This window comes from Pollicipes pollicipes, unplaced genomic scaffold (assembly GCF_011947565.3).
Source record: "Pollicipes pollicipes isolate AB1234 unplaced genomic scaffold, Ppol_2.1 Scaffold_7231;HRSCAF=8579_pilon_pilon_pilon, whole genome shotgun sequence".
Taxonomy (NCBI): Eukaryota; Metazoa; Arthropoda; class Thecostraca; order Pollicipedomorpha; family Pollicipedidae; genus Pollicipes; species Pollicipes pollicipes.
In genome coordinates, this window is record NW_023597034.1 from 3595111 (window position 1) to 3619006 (window position 23896).

The 23896-nt window shown below is 53.6% G+C and overlaps 1 protein-coding gene across 1 annotated transcript in view; it reads right to left on the minus strand.

Annotated features, from left to right (window-relative positions):
- Nucleotides 1-8741: 8741 nt before the first annotated feature.
- The window catches only part of LOC119109259 (modifier of mdg4), a 33742-nt gene continuing 18587 nt past the window's right edge, over nucleotides 8742-23896 (minus strand). Inside the window, exons 7-9 of the mRNA XM_037232853.1 lie at nucleotides 20141-20278; nucleotides 19608-19750; nucleotides 8742-8825 (exon numbers count right to left, since the gene is read on the minus strand). Coding sequence (XP_037088748.1) covers nucleotides 8742-8825; nucleotides 19608-19750; nucleotides 20141-20278 — 365 coding nt within the window. The remainder of the gene's footprint in view (nucleotides 8826-19607; nucleotides 19751-20140; nucleotides 20279-23896) is intronic.

A 23896-nucleotide genomic window follows, 5' to 3' on the forward strand; every position in this document is an offset into this window, starting at 1 on the left:
TTCCAAGCAAGTCTCCAGCATCGTCGGCACAACCTTGAAACAAGCGCGGGACATCATGCTAGAGGCGATGAACATGTCTCAGGAATCGGCAGTACCTGAGACCGCGGAGGACAGCGACGACTTTGAGTCTGTGTATTCAGCCGTAGATGATGACACCAGGCCCAAAAACAGCGCTGAGCCTGAGGGCCACGCGGAGGAATCTCAGCCAGAACTAACCGCACAAGGCATCGGGGAAGCCAAGTTCACACCTGTGTTCGGCAGCAAAGATCTCAGTTTGGACTCAAACGTCATCTCCAGCGGCCTGGCGGCGATTTCGGTCAAGCACGAGCAAGACGTTGGTCGCCACAGTCACGACGGTCACAGTCACGCCCCCTCCGTTTCACACATGAGGGAGTTCTTCAGGACCCGCGTCTCCATGCCAGCGATCTCCGGTCTCGGCCGGGGCCGCGTGGCCGACAAGAAACGACACTCGATGCCGGCGACGCTGCCCGAGTGCATGGACCCTAGCAAGCTGCAAAGCCGCCACAGCTTCCTGTCGGTGGTGCGGCCGGACGTGAAGACGCTGCCCGAGTACCGGGACAAGACGCTGCGCCAGGTGGAGAGCGTCGTGCAGGACCACTCGGTGTTTGGCCGGCTGCAGGAGCTCTCACCGGCCGAGTCGGACGAGGACGAGCTCGCCTCCGAGGAACTGGGCCAGGCCGACGAGGAGATCATCCCCAAATTCCGGCGCGAGAAGCTGCCGCCGGCGCCGCCAGTCGACGCCGACGCCCAGGAGGAGGCCGCCGACGCGGTGCCGGACCTGCCGCCGATCGGGGAGCCACGGCCCGATCAGCAGCCGCCACGCGCCGTGGCGAGCACGCCAGTGGCGCACCACCAGCCCGACCCCGAGGAGCCCGAGCCCGACCCCGTGGCGGCACCGACAGCCAAGACGCAGAGCCTGACGCCATCGCGGATGATGCTACGCTGCGATTCGGACCCGCGACTCTCGCTGCGCTCGTCCACGGCCGAGGTGCAGGTGGACATCCACCAGCACAGCGCGCTCTGCGAGGACCACGAGGCGCACGACGAGCCGCCCGAGCAGCTCGAGAAGATCGAGAGCTCGGCGTTCGGCATCAACGCCGAGCGCACGGCCTCCGACTCTCAGGTGGCGACTGTCGAGTCGGCGGCGGGCGCGGTCAAGCGCTCGGGCTCGGCCGATGGCGGCCCGCTGGCGCACCCTGATGTCGACAGCGACGACGAGACGGAGCTGCGTGTGCGGAACCCGGTCGACGACGCCGCGACAGCGGGTGGCAGTCAGACCCGCTACTACTGACCAGCTCCGCAGGCAGGTTGGAGTGGGGAGAGCTGGCAGGGACCTATCCGCGGCCGTCCGCTCGGTAGGGCTCGTGCGAATATCCGAGCAGAAGTGGATCAACCGGAGGGGCGAGCTTCTCCGGTATCGGTGCTTACTGATTGGGGTGTATTTGTCGAAGTTCGGGTGGCATGGTTTAAGCTGAGAGTTTGTTTAGCGAATGAATCCTTGCAACGGTGCAGAAATTGGGCAAACGACACGTGAAGCTACAACATCGAATGAGCACCCGGCTAACGGAATCGTCTGCCTCTATTGTTCGTGAGTCTCAGCCTACGGATGTATACGCCCAGTGTTATCCCAATCTGAAGCGGATTGGTTAATTCTGTTGTATGGCATATGGGCAAACACGGTTGTAATATGTTTCACATGTCTGCAATTTCACTCAACTGCTGCTAAACTGGGTGTAAATAAAACAATGGACGAAATGATGCTGTCTGTTAAAGAAAGTGTGCAACCTTTTTTCACTTATTCAAAGTAAGATCAGACGCTTTCATTTCATCATCAATACGAGTTTTCTCGAAATCCTTTAATAGCTCGGAATTTCGATTTCAAGTAACCGCTTCTACCGGAGACATGTGATTGGAGTCCATGCCCACCTCTATGGAAATGCTACCTTTCATTTGCTTTGCTTTCTGCGACGTTTGTGTTATGTGGCGTTCGCAATGCTCTAATTGGTGGAAATGTACAATGCGTGTAATTTACAAAGCAGGCATTTACCAGCAATATATTACATGGAGAAAAAGCGAGCTCCTTCGAACCTCCATCGATGCAATTGACTCAAGTGGCCTACGCCTACCCCCGCACCAACCACAAGCCATCATTTCTAGTTACGTCATTCATACCAAAAGTGTATTTTTGAAGCCTGCAGACGAACAAAGCGCGAGCAAGAATATTTCAAAAATACCACCGCTAGTACGCAACAGCTGATGACGGCCCTCAGCACATTCGGCTGCTACGGATTGGATGTTGCACTTTTGAGCTCTTTTTGTCCGCGCTTTGGGAGCTTGAGGGAGCTTCAAGAATGATAGAGAGTCCAAAGAGCCCATCATCCTCATCCTCATGCCAGTTTAAAACGAGATCGACGTGAAATACCCGTGCGCAGTTGCGGAAGCTGTGATGAGTATCACACTTTAATATTTTACAAGCGCCAAGATCACCCATGCCAGAAATGAAAGCTGGGGCTGCAGAGTGAAAAAGATGTGACGAAACGTTAACCGCGTAAGTTGGACTTAGCAATGATTCAAGTTCGATTCTGTCTATCTAGTTGGTGATGCAGTGGCATTCCCCAGTCCCCAGTGCTAAGGTAAGACATGATTCATACCGAGGTTTCGCCAGAGCATGTTTTTGAATTATGCTTCAGATGTATCGCATCCCCTTTAATAAACATCTAGTAGGTGTTGAACCATTCGAGTGCCTTCGTGGACCGTGTGTCAAGCGGTTCCACGAAAAACCGGATTTTGTGCCAATATGTCCCCTTGTCATAATTAGAAAGAAAAAAACAACTGCTGATTTAGTCAATGCATTTATCAGAAAAACATATGGGCTCCAAGATGCTTTCCACTTCATGCGCGTTCTACATTTGCATCATTGGTGGGTTAATACCCTGCGTTACGGAAAGTCGGTCAATGGCGGTCCGCCGACGTGGAAATCTCGGGGTGGGGGACAAGTTACGAGGACAGCATTGGACCTAATACCATGGACACGGAAGAAGAGATGTGACACTAGAGCGCATCAGCCGAATTACAGCGCTGAGAGCTCCGCCTTCAGACACCGTATATTTGAGACGTCTCATATGCATGGTAATTCTGGAATTACTGGAACGTAAATAGCAGTGATTAAGGCCGTCACGCTTTTTAAAGTTAGTTTTATCGGTCCAATCACGGCGCTCAGAATCGTGAGCATTACGGGAATAAGTGCTTTCAATTAGTGAAGAAATCGAAGCATTGCCCATCGCTTCTCGGTCAGGAATTTTTGGTTAACCCTAAACTGGCAATCTCCCCAGCGAGGTGCGCGTGGCGTGCTGGCGCTAAGGGCACCAACCCAGCGTGGACCCACGCTGCCTGGGGTAACGCCTGCGAGGGTGCACGCCGGGCAGATCCGACGGCGGCCGTCGGGGGCACCGGTGGGACCTGCACCCGACCCGACCGCCGGTCAGGTCAGGCGCCCGAGGCAATGGCCTCATATCGGAATCGACGGATGGGACGTAATAAAGCAGTGTAAGGCAAGACAGTCGAGCTTAGCAACTGACCAATACTGCTCATAGCACTGCACGGTGAATCTAGCCGGCTTCAAAGCCACCACCAAAGCAAACGAGATTGCCCAAACGTGCGCAATTGTTTTTCTTGAGAGGCTGCGTGATATTTAATTCTGATACAAATTTTGGTGGAATGTTTACGGATAACTAAGCATGGAATGGCAACACCTTTATATTCTAATTTTTGATTCAGTTTTGTTCTTGAGCTCGCGGATTTTTCATGCAGCATTTTGTGTGATCTTTCGAACATTTCAGCTATTTTTTAACGTTTTTTTTTGCTTGAGAAAAATTACGCAAATAGCGTGCCGTCATCAATGCAGAACTTTAAATATACGTATTTATGCATTTTACCACAATTTAATAACGAGAAAGGTCAGTGACAGGTCATCGAAAAAACGCCGTAGATACTTGATGACAGTAAAAGATGGGAAATAAATATTCCATGTTAAAAAATTGTTGATGGCTGCTGAACGGTATACGTGCGTTTCAACAACCTTTTAATTCAGGGATTTTATGCATTTAATTGTGAGAAGAAATCAAAAGTCATAAAATGTTATAGTGCAAATAAATCGTCTGTGCTTTAACCTAGGCCGAATGTGGCCAAATGTTTTGTTGAGAAAAAAGCATGTGCACACATTGCCTAGATATCAAGCACTTGGGAAAACCATACAATCTTTTATCTTAACAATGTTGCTAAGTCGAAAGCCGAAACCTCGAACGATGAATCAAGAAGCTTGGCAATGCGGAATCAGCGGTCGATTTAATCAAGCATGCACGAATAAAAATATTCTGCCAAGATATACTGATTTATGTATATACACGCATATAAATATGCATGTACATATAAATATATATTTATATGCATGTGTGTGTGTGTACATATTATATGCATACACGTGTTGCCGAGGTGTATTAATTTACGCGTGCATACTTACCAATTATCTATGCAGTCATATAGATAGGAGATTTGTAGCTCAGCTGTGAAAGCGACCCACTGCATTAGCGCGAATCATCTGCGTAAAAGTTCTCCCATTCACCACGGACACTCGTCGAACCGCGCCACCTTCGCTGAGCCCACTCGTGCTCGTAACAGTACATGTACGCACGACAAGTAACCGCCCATCTGGTGGCCGCGATGGCTCCGCAGCCCTGCTTCCATCAGCTCTGATCCATCATGCCATCAGCTCTGATTCCATCATGCCATCAGCTCTGCCCGATGCCGGTCTCAGCGTCGTCTTCCAGAAGCGTCTCCTCTGGGCCGTGCCGGGCTCAGAACGCTCCGGGCTGACAGCGGGCGAGCGGGCTCGGCATCGACCTCAGTGCGCGTGTGCTGTCTGAAGCTGACCGTCTCGCAGGCGCGGGACACCTCGGAGCCTGCCCACCGGCGCCGTGAGCGATCACAGGCGAGCTGAAAGCCGACGGCGGCTCGGCCTCGGCGCGCCGGTGGTTTTTCTTCGGCCGCCTTAGGCCTATCAGCGTGAGTGGCGTCAGCGGCCGCCGGCCAATATTGCGGATTATCGTGTCAGCCGATACCACGATATTGCGGCTCGGAACAATGCGGTTCACCTGGCACATGCTTAAATCAGGCACGCGCAGAATTTCGCACCGCACAAGGATGGAAAAGACATTTTACATTAGGTCGCCGTTATATTCGTGGCATGCATTGCCTAAATATGCCTTTCAGGTTAGCATTTGAGCGGGTGACTAAACGCTTCCGTCTTCACCACTAGCAGTGCCATAGTTAAACGTAAAGTCTTTCTACTTTCGATCTCACTCTGGAAGCCATGGAAGATACCCTTGTTACGAAACGTCATGATCATTGATCGTACAGGTTTTTGGCTTCATAAAGATGCATTTTTATATAGAGTAGTTCTGCATTTAATGGCAAACTTTTAAGAAATACATTTAGCGCTGGAATGAAGCATTTCACAGGTTCCTGATTCCAATTATGATAACGTGCTTCTTCCCTCCCAGCAAAACACATCTAGTCGGACAATTTGCATAATTTCGCCGGCAGACCACTCATGCCAAATACTCGCCGCATATTCAGAAGCGCTTCAAGCAAAGAAGAAATAGCGCTCTACAGTTCGTGGCGGCCTGGCTGCACGACGAACACCACCACCTGACGACGTTCAGGTCCTCCCCATGTTTTAGCTGCTGCATTCTCGTGTTAATCGGCGATGGGTTGGAGGGGGGTGGAGGGGAAGCATCACACCGAACAATGATTTCTGCGGCCATACCATGACTCAAACGGCCTCGTTTGCCCCCAACTTCCTGGCCGGAGTTGGGCCGCCGGACCAGCGGCACGGTGCTCTTCGCCTCCCCCTGCTCGAGGCCCGCACGGGAGGCGCGCGGGCGGCCGTCGGCACGCCGCGCCGCCGCCGTCGACTCTGTTATTAGGGCGACCCAGCGAGGAAACATTTGATCCCACACACAATTAGTACGAGGGGCGCGGTCGGCGGAGATAAATCATCTACACTGGAAATTAGACGATCACCGGCGGAATTGGCCGGCTTTGTTGGACACAGACTTCCCACACTGTTTTGCCCGGTGTCTATAGCACGTATGTGCCTGAGTTCCCATTCAGTGCTACCCGAAGCACTCAGAAATGACGGAAAACCATGCCAACCTGCGCTTCCTTTGTCTCAGCTGGCTCCACCTATGAAAACAGTTCAGCAGTTTTCGCGTGGCGGCGGCGCGAGCGTCTCCCCCGTGACATTTGTCCGCGCCGCCGGTAAATCGAACGGAGCTCTTGTATAAAAGGGAAAGTTCATATTTATGAACAAAGTCTGGCATGTGGTCCTCCCACAGTTTGGGAAGTTAAGCAATACGGCCGTTAGAGCCAGCAAGCATTATCACGGCATTGCAGCACACGTCAAAAATTGCCAGCTTCGAACAGCGGCGGTATTGATGTGAACAGAGCCTACGAGAGTTTGATTTGATGGAGCAGAGAGTTCAGGGACAGATGGTGCCCAGCTGCGATCTTCCCAACTACCATTCATATTCAACATCACAGTAAGTGTTTTCACGCTGAAACCTTTGTGAACTGTTCGCTCAATTATGGCTGACAGGGCCACGTCCTCGGCCGTTTTCCGAGAATGTGAGAATAGTTAATGTAACTCGGTGTGAAGTGCGATTGCAAGGGCCGCCACGGCGCTTTGTAAAAGCGCGCTGCTTTCCGTCCGGAGACAGCTAACTGGCTCGACGCCCTCGTTCCAAAGCTAAGCCCTTCGGCCCACGTGTGGCGTGAGGTGGGACTCAACCAGGTCAACGACGTTGACTTGCCTTAATACCAACCAGTGAGAAGGCTGATGTTACTCTGTCGACTACATTCAGAAACATTTCAAAAACCTTGAGGTCATAAGGGCGAAGAAGCGAACAAAAAATAATTACACTCTGTATGCACACCAACTGCATATTTCCAGCACAACAAGCATACGCTCACGAACACGTTTATGCGTTTGTATGTCAAAGTCCAGCAGCGCACTTAACTCTGTCTTCTCTAATGGACATATCAGCACAGAACGTCGGCATAGAGTACTATTGTCAAAAGCGTTAACCTTAGTCACTAACGCAAGGTCCGGCTTTTTCAACGCTACATGCCTTAATCCGTGCCCGGCCGGGGGTCTGGACAACCGTCTGGACAATCTGCAAAACAAGTTGGTTTTCCCCCTTGGGATCTCAAATTTTCAGACGCCGTGTGAAAAAATAAACCAATTTAAAGACTTGTTAAGGCATAAAGAATGCAGATCAAATTTCTGACCTTAGGTCAAAAATGAGGTCAATAGAGATTACGCAAGGTAAAAAAAAACGGTCGTTCGATCGATGCAGCTAAGCCCATGCCCGCACGTCAAGGCGGATATTGAGGGCGCGTTAACAAGGATCAAGGCTACGGGAAGTCCATTCCGAACATTTCTGTTCCTTCATATGGGTCAGGCCAGACCAGGTCACCATTCAAAATCGCCCTACCAGAAGCCTACGAGAACGATACTTTCCTTTACAATGTGTTTTTGACTAGGTTTATTTTATTAGATGTAAATGTGGGACAAAAGATATTCCGGGGACACAACTGCCATTTTAAGGTGACCTGGTCATCTGAGGTCAGCTTGGGTCAAATTTATACACCGTCCGGTAACAAAATTTGACATGCTGACCGAATCTACGTGACCAGTACGATGCTCCTCTGTGGTCAAAAATCGTGTATCGCACATCTACATGTACTCAAGATCGCATAGCTGTTGTCTACATTATACATGACCTTCCGACGCTTGGCAGTGTATTTGTAACAAACTGAGAACAGGTGTGTTGGCACCAGAAATTAGACGTCATCAGCTTCACAAACACGATACAGAGGTTGTGATAGGCGTCGCACCCCTTCATCTAGCCCCTCCGCTACTAGCGACGTAGGTCATCGACCTTGGATAACATCATATGATCTTGCATGTCTTCGCGTGACCTATTATGACATCATTATACATTGAAATGATGTCACGGCATGTAATCAGTGGAACATTCCAATTCTCCTTTCAAATTATCTGACAAAACTGCCTATTTTGAAATCGGTGTGTGGATTGCAGAAGGCACCCACAGAGGTAGGTCATGACCTAGGCCAAGGCCATGAGTTATGCGGTCATGTGTTGGTTGCGCATGTGAGTGAGCACTCTTTTTCCATATACCAACACCAAAACCATACAGAAGTGCGTACAAATTTAAATTATTGACCAAAAATAGTAAAAATTGGTCTCACTTCAGGTCAATGAACTCGCATTTTCCGAAAAATCTCAAATATTAAACTTGTCTATACTATCATGTTTTATTATCATATCTGGTTTGAACAATGACAAATGGCTTGTAAAAAGCTATATGTGGGTAAAGTTTTTAGAGGTTAACCTCTTTGACCTGACCTCGGTCACTGATCTTTGCAGACCAAAACTTCAATCTGCACAAAGGAAGCCAAATGATAGATAAACAGCACTAACAACCTCGCCCGGCTGCAGGTGTGCGTTGTTTGGCCTGTGCTTAAAAAACCGTAGAGGGAGCCAACTTCTCTCGGCCGAGCGCGGTTTAAATTTTACCCCCAAACGCATTAGGCATCGATGCCCGTTTACCAGCATGGCCCATTCCGGGTCACATAGCTCACCTGTGTCTGATGAAGCTGAAGACGAGGCCGACCACGCTGAAGCTGCTGCAGACGACGACGGCCAGGCTGAGCGCGTCGTCCTGCGGCGTGAGGACGGCGGCGCCGCTCGGGTGCGCGTGGTGCCCGGTGGAGCCGAACATCCCGGCCGCTACCTCCCCCGCTCGCGCAGATCTCAGCACACCTGGGGAGAGCTGCGCCCAGCTAGCTACCGGGCATCAAGGAAGCTTGAAGGGAGTGTCCAACATTCGGGGCATGTTTCAAAAACATACCCTAGTGAAACCTCGAGACTCGTTACGCCTAACAATGACACTGAGTAGTGCCATTGCAGCACCGTTAAGATGTAGTACATATATTAATTCTAGTTATTTTCGGGTCCAAATTACGCTGTCAACGCTTTGCAACAGCACCACACTTCTTTCCTGCAGTCGCAAGCATCGTCGTTATGACAGCGACCGTGCGCACCTCTACTGATGCGCACGTAAATAAAGAACATTTGTGATTGGCCCAGCAAGCAAGGACCCGCTAGCGAAAAGTTTGCTGGTTGGAGTGAGAACAAATGCGTCACATGTGTCACGTGATACTCCTATTTCCAAAGCCAAAGTACACCACGATAAGAGGCACTCTGGTAAACGCCACAATGCATGGGGAGAAATAAGACCATAGTATAACAATTCGTTGAGTTTGCGGGATAATGCCTTCTTGTTCGCATATCTTGTTGTCTAAACAGAGTGTTTCAAGCTTTCGTAGCATTCATTACACTAACATTTGGGCACATTTCTGTGTCGCAAACATTTCAAAACACACATGTTGGAAAAAGTATGGCGAATGAGACGTATTATATCCAAAGTGGAGAGCAGGGGGTCAAATGAGATTTCTCCCGCGGGTCAGCTTCTTCAAACAGAAATTCTGAGCTGTTCAGAAGGACTTCGAGAAAGCTGGTATTACTGATCAAATCGCACCCGTCTGATGAAACAATAAGTGAAAATCACAGAAAATGAGGCGTACTCCCTATGACAACGCGGGATGTGGGGCAAAGCAATCTGCTGTTGGGGAGAGGAGGGGAGGAGGCTGATTCAGCGCGGCGTGGTTTATATCTTCCGGAACGCTGGCGTCCGGGAAGCTTACCTTATTTCTACGCTAATGGATGGCGTGATAGAAGACTGGCTTTCTGGGAAGAACGTCTGACTAGATGTGGTTGTCGTGGCGTTGAAAATAAGATAGGACAGTATTTGGGAAACCATGGCATACCTCTCAGCGAGAGTATGGAGATTAAACTAAGCTGAAAATGAAGCACTTGGGATGTGGCTTAGTCAGTGATTCCAAAAAGAGGCTTCATTAAGAAACAAAACAATTTCGAAAATGTGTATTTACCGACCACGGCCTAGAACTGGCAGCGATAGATTTTAACAAAATGCCGATGCTTCACCTTTTGTTCACCTGCCTGATGCCTCGGCTCACAACGCCACGCCGCCGCCATGGATACTGTGCCGCAGTGCACAACCAAACGCCCTGTACCAGGCAGCCGCACGGGCCAAACCTAAACCAAAATTGGCAGAAATTTTGCTCACAAAGTAAAGACGAATATCTAAAAAGGAAAATGTATTACCCAAAAGGAAATATGGGGGCTGTGAAAGCACGCTGCCATTTTTGTTGCTCCAATCTCACTAATTTCATCACAAATTCCCACCAAGGTGCATTTCGCATGCCATGTTATGAAAAGCCTAATGACGTGCTGCTACGAACTTCCGAAGACCATGACGGCACATGGCGAGGAAAGGTCACGCAATGGCTCCCCTATTGCACGCTGTCCCGGCGGGCGGCACGCGGCTCGCTCGTGGCCGGCACAGACCCTGCCGTGGTGCCGAGCTGTGGGGCCAAGAGGTCGCCGGTTGCCGGTCGTGCCGAGAATCGGCCAGCTGCTGCCGGAGCAGGAGTCCGGCCGGGGTCGCTTTCCCGGGGAATGGGGAGAAGTGACACTGTCGCAGCTACCTACCTCTTGATACGGTTAGCAAGTGCGCTACAACGGCTACCCATTAGCGTAGCCAGAACACCCCCTCCCCCCCGTAGCCACCCGGCTCGGAAGATGGTTGAGTCCTCTGAGATCAGAAGCCCAATGCTTTCGCAGTTTAGGAAGCCAGTAGGGCCTTTATGACGTCACAAACTGGCCCTCGGTGTACGAAAATGGGATCCGAGCCTAAAAGGCTCTAGATTCCGAATGCTATAATGCTAAGGTTGTCCGAGTGCTAAACAGAGCCTCTGTTGCGATTCAGCGCACCCGTTGGATGGAAGAACTCCCTATGTTTCAATAAGCTCCCTCTCGGAGGAGTGCTCCGATGAGCCCCTATGTGCCGATATCCCTCCTCTCTCCTATATACCCCGCTGCGGATACCTACCCGGGAAGATAGTCAGAGTGACGCCGCTGCGGCGCCGCGGTGCCGTCGAGACCGACGGTCGGAGGGGCCGTCCAGACGTCGCCGCCGACACAGCTCGACTGGCGAGCCGCCGCCGTCCACCCGGCCGCAGCCGTCCGGCGCCACCGACGGAGGCACAGAAGGCAGGCGGGCCGGCCCCGTGACCGACCTGACCTCTCCGGCCGCCCTGTCGCCTGGGGGAGTCGCGACGGGCCGCCGGTGGAGCGGCCGGTGACCTGCGACGTCTGCAGTGTTCGGGAGCCTGAGGGAGCCGCGACGGACCGCCGGTGGAGCGGCCGGTGGCCTGTGACGTCTGCAGTGTTCGGGAGCCTGAGGGAGCCGCGACAGACCGCCGGTGGAGCGGCCGGTGGCCTGTGACGTCTGCAGTGTTCGGGAGCCTGAGGGAGCCGCGACAGACCGCGGGTGGAGCAGCCGGTGGCCTGTGATTTCCGCAGTGTTCGGGATGATTCTCAGTTAGTGTAGGCTTAGGCGAATGATGTTTGTTTAGAAAAGCTTACTCGGCTCTGTGGAGATGAGCGACTTTAAATTTTCATTTTCGATGTCAATAATTTTGCTGGAGCGGCGTCATCCTTTTAACACCCCATTAAATTTCACACGCAGTCCATAATGAAAGGTGGGAACGGAAATTCACACTTGCGCAAAATGTACGCGAGCTATCTACACATACGATACACATTTGAGCATGACGAGAGTAAAGCCTGTAAGGGACAAAATAATAAAAAAAACATGACTTAAAACTGGAATGCACCATTACGCCTGTATAACGTATATGGTGAGAAGCTGGACTCAATGGTCATCTTAAGGCATTGTCAATGGCGCCATGGTGTCCAAGGTTGATGCAGCTATACACCGTTTTATAAAACTCCAGCGACTCCAGCAGTCGTATCAGGGGCCAGTGACCGTAGCGGTAAAGGGAAATGGACCGGGGCCTGCTAGTGATAGTCCACATCTTAAAGATGGGGACTGACACCACCAACAGGTTTACTCCTTCCTTGCAGAGAATGAGGAATCGCTCCCCACAGTAACATTTAGTCTTCTCCTGGTAGGGGCGTAAACAGCACGTTTCGTTTTCCTCAAAGGACGTACATGTGAGCGTGCCGATTGAGAAGCCCTGCCGCCGAAAAAATTGCGAATGAAAATCCAGCAGCGCCGTTCAAATAGATCAGAGCATATCGCAAAAACGCATTGCAAAAGTGATCCGCTGACAGTCTTAAGTACCCATTCGTCCAGCGTAAGTGACATGGCCATGCCCATTGTTGTCGAGGAGCACTAAGCTTCCGAGCAATCAGCATATGTTTATTGACGGGTTTACCGAAGCCTTACAGTCTTTGGCGCTGCGCACGATCAAACCATTCTTGAAGGATTGGGTAAATCCTTTTCCACTTAAAAGTATACTTACAGTTATAAGTGAGTTCGTTTCATCATGGTGATGCCTGATTCGAGATCAAATGTGAAAATGTGAGTCAAATGTGAAATATTCCCTTTAATTTTACGCTAAATTAAAGAAGCTGGAAGAGGCGTCTGTCGTTCTCAGGACAAGCGAATGTAAAAGGATTCTTTGGAAAGGGAGTGAGCCGATGTACCGTACCGTAACCATCATTCATCTTATGCTAAATGGCATGGAATCTTCAGACAGCACGAACCAAAAATTTGCAGCAGCCGAATTTCTGTGAGAGCGCCCTTGATTAGTGATTAGCGCTCGTGCGGTATGTGTGCACAAGATGGACCTTGCAATATGACATTAGTTAGTAAGATGTTGCTTAAATCCCCAGATGGTGGTGACAACTTCAGAAGGGACGATAATAGCCAACAAACACCCCAAAGCAAGACAGGTGAGCGAGATCACACAAGAACAGCTCAAACCGGACTTTCCTACCGCTGCAAGAGAATATTAGAGTCATCGTTCATGACGTAAGCTATTTTACTTTTAACCATTCCACTGCACGTGGCAATGTTAAGTAGTAAACTTGAGACATTTCAAGACGCAAAGCAATGTTAAGTATTGTTCAGAAGACAAATTTCCTAAAAAAAAAAAAATGGTGCGGTTAGCTGTGAGTCAGGATGGCCTTCCTGAACCTTTCAGAGGCAGTGTTTTTCTCCCGCAAGACAACGACGGACGAGGGAGCTTGTCAGAGGGAGTACCTACTGAAAAGCCTTCTACCGTTCATCGCGAAATATAAATGAAGCCCTATCCAAAATGCTTTAGATCAGATTCTCCCGACTGAGGACTTGTGACAGGTGAAGAGCAAGAGATCAATGGGAATGTATGGGGGAGTCAAGTCCGAGCGAATGCCCAATTAAAACATGGCATGGGCTGTTAGAGAATATCGCGGGTGAGAGAAAAAAGCCGTGCATCTTCTGATGCAAGAGCACCGCACAGAGGTGTGCCCCTCCAGCAGATATTCCTCCATGCAGCAGTCAACTGATGTTTTCAGCAACCAAAGATATTCGACAAAGTTTGTGTCCTCTTTCAGCACTCAACGAGTTCGTCATGCATTTGGCGGCAATGAGTCGCTGGATCACATTTTGAAACTCATCAGATCTCTCAGTTCAACTCAAACCCATCAACAATCAGAACAAACCCGGCAGCTCCAGCACTCACCCTGGACTGGCAGCTGGCCTGGCAGTGTGGTGTTTCCACGCAGGCAGCGACTGGTGAGCTTGCACGAACCACTTACAACAGGTACTGTGCCGCCGTCCGGCAAGCGTTGCGGCACAGTCTACCAGCCTGCACTGCCGGTGCTCCACAGGCCATCCGCAGGGAACTCCCGCGGATGGTTCTCAGGGGTAGGAAAACAGGGGGAAATACGATGTCAGGCGCCGTATGAGTCATCTCTATAAATTACCTTTCGAATGCAAGACCCATTTTTGTCTATTGTGTCTCATGGCACCGACAAACTGAGGTGGCATAAACTTGATATAAAAAGAAAGGCTTTGAGCTCCTGGTTTTCTGCTATTGAGAGTTGGGAGGTGCTATTCTGGTAACAATGTGCCTTCAATACACCGGGAGGTACTTGCATTCTGAGCGTGATTGATAACCACGATCATCGAGCAGGCGTTGGCTATTGTGGCGAAGCTCGGCGTTTCAAGCGGCGTTGCTGGCATCCGTTCTCACGGATTATGTCAGCGACTACCGGCTCACAGCGGCTGCTGCCGAGGCTGGTCTTCTGGTGGGCAAAAATCGCCGACGGGAGCGGTGATGACCGGGTCGGAGATGATGAGATGATGGACCGGTGATGATGAGAGTCAGCCGACGCAGCCCAGTCTCCAGGTCGTCCGCCTTACCGTGCCTAACGTCAACCATCACCATGCTCGCCTGCAGCTCGGCCGTAATTCTATCAACCTCTTGGTCTTCCTCGAAAAGCGTTCTTGCAGTATCACAAATCGCCTGTCTAAGTGTCTCCATCGCCTCGCGCAAGCTCCTTTGAAAGCTATGAAAATCCTTCTGCAGCACAAGAGTCACTTTCCGTGCCTCTCATCGCACGAGTTCTCTAATGAGATTCGGCCAACTTGCTCTCAGACTGGCAGGCCAGGCCGCCGGTCCGCCGGCCTCGGTCTAAGCGCAAGGTCAGGCCCGTATCCGCGGGTGCCTTCGAACCCAGTCGGCGAGAACGCTTGCTGGGAGACCGGTCCGGTCCGAGGCTGGAGACCGGAGACCGGAGACCGGTCCGAGGGGCCAGCCGCGCCGGAGTTAAACATCTGGACGAGCGATGAGATTGGCAGCTACTGTGCGCTAGGAGGGGTCTTCACGGCCAGGGTAAGCCCATGGTGCCCAAGCCCGTGGGTTTCCATATGGAATGGGTAGAGGGGTGGAGTTGGGTTCAGGTTTGGTGAAAATCGCTGGTATGGGCGCGGGTAAGGTAAGGCGTTTTCGTAATATCCGCTAGATACTTCAAGAAATACCGCACAATGCTGCTGCTGGGGCTTCTTTCTGTCATATGTAACGCCACTCAAAATACTTTTGCGATTATCAACGCCAGAGAGCAGATTTGGGAGTAAGCTTTCCTGCAACTTTTCCATGCTTTAGAACTAAAGTGCTGGAAAATGCAGACGACTGAGCAGCGTATGGGCGGGGGATGACACAACTGATTTGGAGTGGGTAACGGACGCAGGGTGGGCATGGGCACAGTCCCAAGGGTCACGGGTGGATTAGGTGAAGGGGATCTGACTCATGAAAACTTCTAGCCAGGGGTGGTGGCGTTTGCTCCTTCTCCCTATACACCGTCAGCGTTCTTGCCGAGCGGAGCCACTGAAACCAACTGGAAAAGTCACAGCTGCGTGAACGATTGAAGTTTCTGGACTTGGTGCCAGTCAGCTGGGTTCGCTGGATCACCTCCGCTTAGCGCTTAGGCGTGAAGAAATAATTGGTACTTTGGCATAGCATGCTGGTCTACGGTTAAGTTTGTGTGCTTTAGTTTGTTGGTGTCCTATGTCCGGGCCGGGGCGAATCTCTTTCAGTTTGCGGCAACTCCTTTAACTGTCTTTTTTGAAAATTCCCCTCTTTGCCCTCGGAGCGACTCTGGTCCTGTGTTTTGTCATTTCCTTTGCTTGGTCCTGTGGGTTTACGTTCACCCAGGGACCAAACTAACCGCTGCGGACTCCGTCTTTCGTCTTCAGTGTTTGAGCGCTCCCCATTATGGGGTTGAGACGCAATTCTGCACTTGCACATCCTAGCACTGACTCATAACGTATGTGCGCGTGACCTCTGCTATATGCTACGACATGTGTTCTTCCTACGCATGGGGCCTACCTGCGTTTTTTTGGGTGTCCCCCTACTTGGAGTCATGGGTGCCTCCCTATTAGGGTCTGCGGGACACCTAAACCAGGGCTTGGACTCACCTCAACCTGTGTAGGGCCGGAAGTCTTTTTACTTGAACTCTCCCTGCTACGACTCGAAAGCGCCCTCTTCTACAGTGGGGGAACCCTTTGCTTGAAATCCGGGGGGCCCCCTACCAAGACTTGGAACACCTGCCTACTCAAGCTTGAAGGCATCCCCTCACTGTGCTTGGGATGTCTACCTGGGCTTAGGTCACTGCTCTCTAAGCTTGGTGTCATCTTTCCCGAGTTAGAACGTCACTATACTTGGGCTTGGGAAACCCTCTTTCTTGGTTAAGGGTCCCCCACCACCTGGGCTCGAGGGCGCACATTCGGTTGAGCTCAGGGGCCAGGGGCCAGGGGCTTAGGGGCCAGGGGCCTGAGCTGCTTATCCTTTCCAGTATTGCTCCCTTGGATCCACTGCAGGATGACCGCCTGAGTTCGCTGGGAGGGCGCCAAACTTTCAGGTGCTCAAAGGGGCCCACAAGCCCTAAAACGTGCGCCGCATTTGGTGGGCTGCCTATCTATCCAACCTCCAATATGAGGGAAAACTGAACTTGGCCGGTGGAAAAATGTTATGCCGGAGAGTGACAGGTGCGTCTGCCAAGCCCTGGGCTCTTACTTACCCTTGCGCTTTATTTACATTATACAAAACAAAGTGGATGAGGAACTCGGTATGGCAGGTTTGGAGGTAGCCGTAATACTTATTTTCGGTTGGAACAGCCCTTGCCTCACTCAGCAGTTTCTTCCACCCACTCTTCTCAGCATTCTCCGGCGGTGACGGGGACGCCCGAACGGCGAGAAGGAGCGGTGGGACGCGAGAAAAGGCAGCCCGAAAGGCATTCGTCTCTGGACGGCACACGCATTGTCTGACAGCAGACCTGTGCAGATAAAAAGTTGCCTCGCTCTAACCTGATAATGTATTGGATTACAACGCCGCTGTATCATCGTCACCTTTATCGAATCAGTAAACCAACCACGGCAAAGGATGGCGCAGTAGATCTTTGATCGACGAGCGGCCCGCGCTGAGAGCGTTCACAGACAGCCGCATCGCTGCCTCCTCTGACGACGCCGGTCATTTCCCAGGTACGTCGACACCAGTGTGTTTGAGACCATCGACTTCGATAAACGCGCCTGTTTAATAGCCGGTCACACAATGCAAAACGGTGGAGAGCCCACGTGATCTTACGAGAACACCCGCAGTCAGGGTAGCTATCACAAGCGGTAGGACGCTGTCTCTGATTACAAGAGCACGCCTCAGACATGTCAGCCTTCTCAGCGGCCACGCTATCAGCCACCGCTACACGCGCATGGACGTCCCCCTTCGCGACACGGGCGGCTCCATGAAGACCATAAAAAACTACGGTCTAAAAACTACTAGCCACGTCTACGCTGAAACTCGTGCCGTATGGTCTTCCTGCCCGCACCGAAGGCGAACCGCTGAAGTCGACAACCAGGCAATCAGTCACTGACCGTCGCCGACGAGCGAAGGCACAGCCCCAAACACAGCAGTCAGGCTCGTCGGTTTTACACGGTTCAACTGCAACAGACGCCCTTCTAAGTCTCCGCGCGAACCACAATAAAAAATTTCCCCAAGCTCTTCGCATTCATCAATGACGTAAGCATAGCAATCGCACGTCAAATCACAAGGCTTGGAACAGAGCGACCCGAAAATGGCAAAGCTTGCACCTTCGCCATATAACACCCTCTACTGGCTGCACACGCCGCCTGGCGGTAAGGAGGCCTCAACTCCTCGCTGGCGGCGCCGACCCCAGCCACAAAGTGCCCGTGGCCGCACTGAGACCTTGCACACGAGGCCCGTGGCCGCACTGAGACCATCCACACGGGCCCCGTGGCCGCACTGAGACCATCCACACGAGCCCCGTGACCGCACTGAGACCATCCACACGGGCCCGTGACCGCACTGAGACCCTGCACACATATTCTGCGGGCGGCACTGAGACCGTAAACATGAGCTTCGCGGCCCTCGCGCAAATGATCATCTCGCAGCACAAGCCATCACGGTGCATTGGGCACATATAGCATTTGATTTGCTCGAATTATCACATCATGTCTGGACTGGTCAGGCCTCGCTAAAACGTCTTAGTATAAAATGCAGATCAATATATTTTTGTACTTGCATCAAACTGAAATGGCACAGTGCAACAAAATTCCGTCCAATTATGCGGAGCAAAGTGACTTTCGTTATTGTGCTAAAGCGCCAGCGTCATCTGACAACAGATGGATGGTAGGATTCCCAATAGCCTCGCATAGCGTCATGTTATATTGTGCCCAGCTGCGTGTGCAGCATTCCACACATGCTAGCAAAACAAGCCGAAATCGGGTAAAACGCACGCAAGAAACCTTCCCACCTTTCAAAGGCCAAATCCAGTGCAATGCCCCCTTTTCCAATTCTGACCAGGAGAGGACGCATAAATTACGACTGGTACTTAAAAACGTTGCAAGGCGAATTTGAGAAACCAAGCTACAAAGAGACTGCCGACTGCGTCGGAGCGGCTAAGGAGCCCGCTAACCTGTGACGTCACGCACGCGCCGCGGCTGCCCCCGCCGCCAGCAGCGGGCGGCGGAGCGAGGCAGCTCGGCGGAGACCCCTCCCTCCTCCCCCTCACGACTGTCTGACTCACGGCTCCAGCACGCCGGCGGCGATCCGTGGAGCGGCCGCCGGACGATACGGCAGGGGCTGCGCCGACAGCCGTGCTGGCGGCCAGGCAGCCGCGCTCAGGCATACTGCTCGGCGCCCACAGCGTCCCGATGCCTGGCGTCGTTTGTCTACAATTCCACACGCCCGCCGGGAGCGCAGGGGCGCGCGGCGCGCTCCGGACGCCGGCACCGGCCGCCAACTGGGCCCGGGGGGCTTAACACCACCAGTGGAATGTACGCGAATGGCGGAGAAGCACGCGAGGCCGTGATGAAACACGGACGGACTGGCGCGGCGCCCAAGGCCCCCGGCCGCGCCCCATGAGGCACGGACGGACTGCGGCGGAGCATGGTACTCCCAGGCAAACCCCCTCCCGACGCAGTGGACGCCGCGCCCCATGAGGCACGGACGGACTGCGGCGGAGCATGGTACTCCCAGGCAAACCCCTCCCGACGCGGTGGACGCCGCGCCCCATGAGGCGAGGACGGACTGCGACGGAGCATGGCACTCCCAGGCAAACCCCCTCCCGACGCAGTGGACGCCGCGCCCCATGAGGCACGGACGGACTGCGACGGAGCATGGCACTCCCAGGCAAACCCCCTCCCGACGCGGTGGACGCCGCGCCCCATGAGGCACGGACGGACTGCGGCAGAGCATGGTACTCCCAGGCAAACCCCCTCCCGACGCGGTGGACACCGCGCCCCATGAGGCACGGACGGACTGCGACGGAGCATGGCACTCCCAGGCAAACCCCCTCCCGACGCGGTGGACGCCGCGCTCCACGGACTGCAAGCGACCGGCGCGGCGCGGCGCGGCGCGGCGCGACAGACGGCCCTCTGGGAATGCGGGCGGACGGCGCTGTCGGGCGGCCGCGGCGGGGTCCGCCTGGACGGGGACCACGAGCGGCCGGGCCGGGCCGTGACCGGCGGCGCAGGCGGCTGTTGGGCGGCCGCGGCGGGGTGCGCCTGGACGGTGACGACGAGCGGCCAGGCCGGGGCGTGACCGGCGGCGCGGCGGCTCACTAGCCAGCCGGCGATGTCCTTCTCCTCCACGGCGTGGCTGCTCTTCAGGTGTTTGCGCAGGTTGCCGGTGGACCCGCCTGCCGGTGCGGACGCGCTAGTCAGCGGCGTCGGGCTGCGCGGAGGCTGCCGCTGCCGCCAGTGGGCGCGGAACAGCCGCGGCACGCCTGGTCTATCGAGCGCCACCCTCAGGTAAGGCCACGGGCGTGTAGGGCGTGCTGAACGCACCTGGACCGTGCTGTGATGGCCATGCAATGCGAGTGGCTGGGCGACGAAGCGCACCCCGAACTCAGTGTACCAGGGAGCAGACACACCATCTGCAATGTGTATGTTCACGATCGCGTTGCCTACGATGTGCGACTTAACCAAGAACAACGAAGAAAAAGACATTCCAAATCATTTTCCTAGCCGGCGAAGTGACCATGTTCCCCCAGCTGCTGACTGACATAGCGAACCCCACACCGTCTTACCGAGGGAATGAAGCCGTTTTCCGCAGATTTTGCAGGAGGCGGTGCGGTTGCGGTGGTCGGAGCCCTCCTCCTTCTCCAGCAGGTTGTAGTAGAGCCACACCTTGCTGCGGCACCGTGACCCGTACACGGCCGTGCGCACTGGAAAACAGGCCACTGGTCAGGCACCAGGCGGTCACCGACTGGTCGTGAGATCGTTATCAACCGGTCACAAGGCTGTCACCGATTGGTCACAAGGCTGTCACCGATTGGTCACCAGTCTAGTGCTGGCATTTCACCGGGCTGTTACTGATCATCACCAGGCTCTTCATGACCCGTCATCAAGCTGGCATTGGTTCGTCATCAGGCTGTTACTGATGCGTCATCAAGCTGGCGCTGATCCATCATCAGGCTGTTACTGATTTTTCGTCAGGCTGGTACTGATCCGTCATCGGACTGTTACTGACTCTTCATCAGGCTGGTACTGATCCGTCATCACGCTGGCACTGATCCATTATCACGCTTGTGCGGATCCGTCATCAGTCTGGTAATGATGCGTCATCAAGCTGGTGCTCAGGCTGGTACTGATCCGTCATCACACTTGCACTGATCCGTCGTCAGGCTGGTACTGATCCGTCAACAGAGTGGGATTGACCAGTCATCATGCTGGGTCTGATCCGTCATCAGGCTGGTACTGATCCGTCATCATGCTAGTACTGGTCCGTCATCAGAATGGCACTGATCCGTCATCAGGATGGTACTGGTCCAACATCAGGCTGTTACTGATCCGTTATCAGACTGTTACTGATTCTTCGTCAGGCTGGTACTGGTCCGTCATCACGCTGGCACTGATCCGTTATCACGCTGGTGCGGATCCGTCATCAGTCTGGTAATGATGCGTCATCAAGCTGGCATTGAACCGTCATCAAGATGGTACTCAGGCTGGTACTGATCCGTCATCACACTTGTACTGATCCATCATCAGGCTGGTACAGATCCGTCATCATACTGTTACTGATTCTTCGTCAGGTTGGACTGATCCGTCATCAGGATGGTATTGATCCGTCATCACGCTGGTACTGATCCGTTATTACGCTGGTGCGGATCTGTCATCAGTCTGGTAATGATGCGTCATCAAGCTGGCACTGAACCAGTCATCAAGCTGGTGCTCAGGCTGGTATTGATCCGTCATCACACTTGTACTGATCCGTCGTCAGGCTGGTACTGATCCGTCATCAGAGTGGCATTGACCAGTCATCATACTGGTACTGATCCGTCATCAGGCTAATACTGATTCGTCATCAGCGCTGGTTCTGATCCGTCATCAGGCTGGTACTGATCCGTCATCATGTCAGTACGAACAAGTGCCACACCAACGGAACTACCCGGCGCCAACAGCCTGGTACTGACCCGCCGCCAAGCTTATACTGCTGCCAGCAACCTGAAGTCCTGAAGCTTTTATCAAGCTTCTCTGCTGCCGATCTATTATCGGGGTGCTAACAGTAGGTCACCAAGATGTTGTTAGTGGGTGTGTTGAACGGGCACCAGGATGTTGCTGCCTAGCCACTTGCTGAAAATGATTGCTCACCAAGAGGCTGCTGACGGGTTACCAGGATACTACGTGTTTCATTCCGACTTAACGACGCACTCAGCTGCTGAGGCTATATGGCGTCGTCTGCTTCTCACCCTGGCAGAAAGGGCGGGCACCGCGGGGAATCGAACCCATACCTCTGGTTTCCCGAACACGCAGTGGTTAAGGCACACGCGTTAACCACTGTACTATCGGCACCTCCGGCTGCCAGGATACCACTAATGAGTTACCAGGATACCACTGATTTATCTCCCGGCTGGCACTGATCAGTCCCCGGCCTGTTTTTAGTTAGACAGTAGACCGTTTTGAACTGTCTTGTCACCGGGAAGTTACTGGCTGGCAGCTACTGTTTTTATAACGGTTTTGCTAGCTGGCTGTAGTCTTGAAGCACGCCGAACTTCAACACCCGCGACGCTGCTCGGCTCAGCGACTGTGACGAACCTACTCTATACTTGGAAGCGCCCACGTGGCGAGACAAGAACCGGGGCGACGGGCCGAGCTCAGACCGACTACGACCCCAGTGCTGTCTTCTTCACGCACCCGGAACCAGTTAACACTGTACTGTGCCGCCCAACCGACACACAGCACTGCATGTGACAGTTTCGGCACCAAAGTAGGCTACGTGCCAGAAACAACATACCCTGCAACAACATGCCCTGCTCCAACGCGCCGGGAGTCCCCTGTTCTGCCCGCACCAGGAATTGCCTTCTCTATCCACACCAGGAACCCCTGCTCTGCCCGCACCAGGAATCACCTGCTCTGCGTTGCTCAGCAGCAGGAATCACCTGCGCCCTCTTGGTGCAACGAACCCGCCGCTTTGGCCCAGTCCAGGGATGAGCCCACCCGGGCCAGGCACAGCCACCGGACCGGACCACCGGCCGGCGCGCGTCCGACAGACCCCGACAACGAAACCCCTGCTTTGGCCCAGTCCAGGGATGAGCCCACCCGGGCCAGGCACAGCCACCGGACCGGACCACCGGCCGGCGCGTGTCCGACAAACCCCGACACAGTCTCGGAGACAGCCAGCGCGCGTCCGACAGACCCCGACACAGTCTCGGAGACAGCCGGCGCGCGTCCGACAGACCCCGACACAGTCTCGGAGACAAGCCACCCGCGCGGTCTCCGACAGACACCCGAGCAACAGTCTCGGAGACAGCCGGCGCGCGTCCGACAGACCCCGACACAGTCTCGGAGACAGCCGGCGCGCGTCCGACAGACCCCGACACAGTCTCGGAGACAGCCGGCGCGCGTCCGACAGACCCCGACACAGTCTCGGAGACAGCCGGCGCGGCGCAGACGGCCGACCATCAACCCGTCTCGATGTCGGGCAGGCAATTATCCGCACAGCCTAGGCCGATTCAAACGTCTGAGCCGCGTCGGCTTATGATGAGAATATGACTACGAGGAACCGACTCAGGACGCACGAGTCAGGGGCAGGCGCTGTGACCGCGCCTCATCTCGTCTTTGGAAGTGGAAGGGAGGGAGGGAGGGCTCTGATGCTAGGAAACCGCACAGCGCCTGCTACCTGCGTCCGACACCTGGCCTGTCGCGGCCCGCTGCCCCATGGATTGGTCGTGCTGGCGTGCCGTACCTCTCGGAGCCTCGCTGCACGCTGCTCAACCAGTTCTAAGTTTTCCTCTTCTTGCATTTGCTTTTTATGGTAGGGGCTGATGTTTATGTTTATGCCTCTTGTTTCTTTTAGACGCCGAATTACGTGGATCACGGCTTCACGCACATACGCGCGCTCAAAATTCGTGTTTGGCGGTGGCCAATGGGTTGTAATAGCCGATGACCTTGTCACGGGCGTCACCAACACCGTGCCGTGCCAGTGACACGCGAGGGTTTTGCCCGGAGTAAACAAAAATAGTTGACACGTGCAATGAGTACTGACAAACGTTGGCAAGCCACCCGTTTGTGCGCTGGAGGCGGGCACTCCCGAACGGCAGCCGGTCACCATCAGCGTGATTTGTAGCGCTGGCTATTTGCCAGCAGAGAAAGTGAGTGCGGCTGTCATTACATGGCGCCTTCCGGCAGGAGTTTGGACGCGTTATTTGAACGCCTAGTCACGGGCGTGGGAGTGGATCAACTGCCGCCGAGCATTAGGCGCACGGCCGGCCTCTTTCGAATGCATGTATAATTGCGTAGCAGGCAGATTTTGAAACTGCGTGGCACTTGTCTGGCACTCTCAT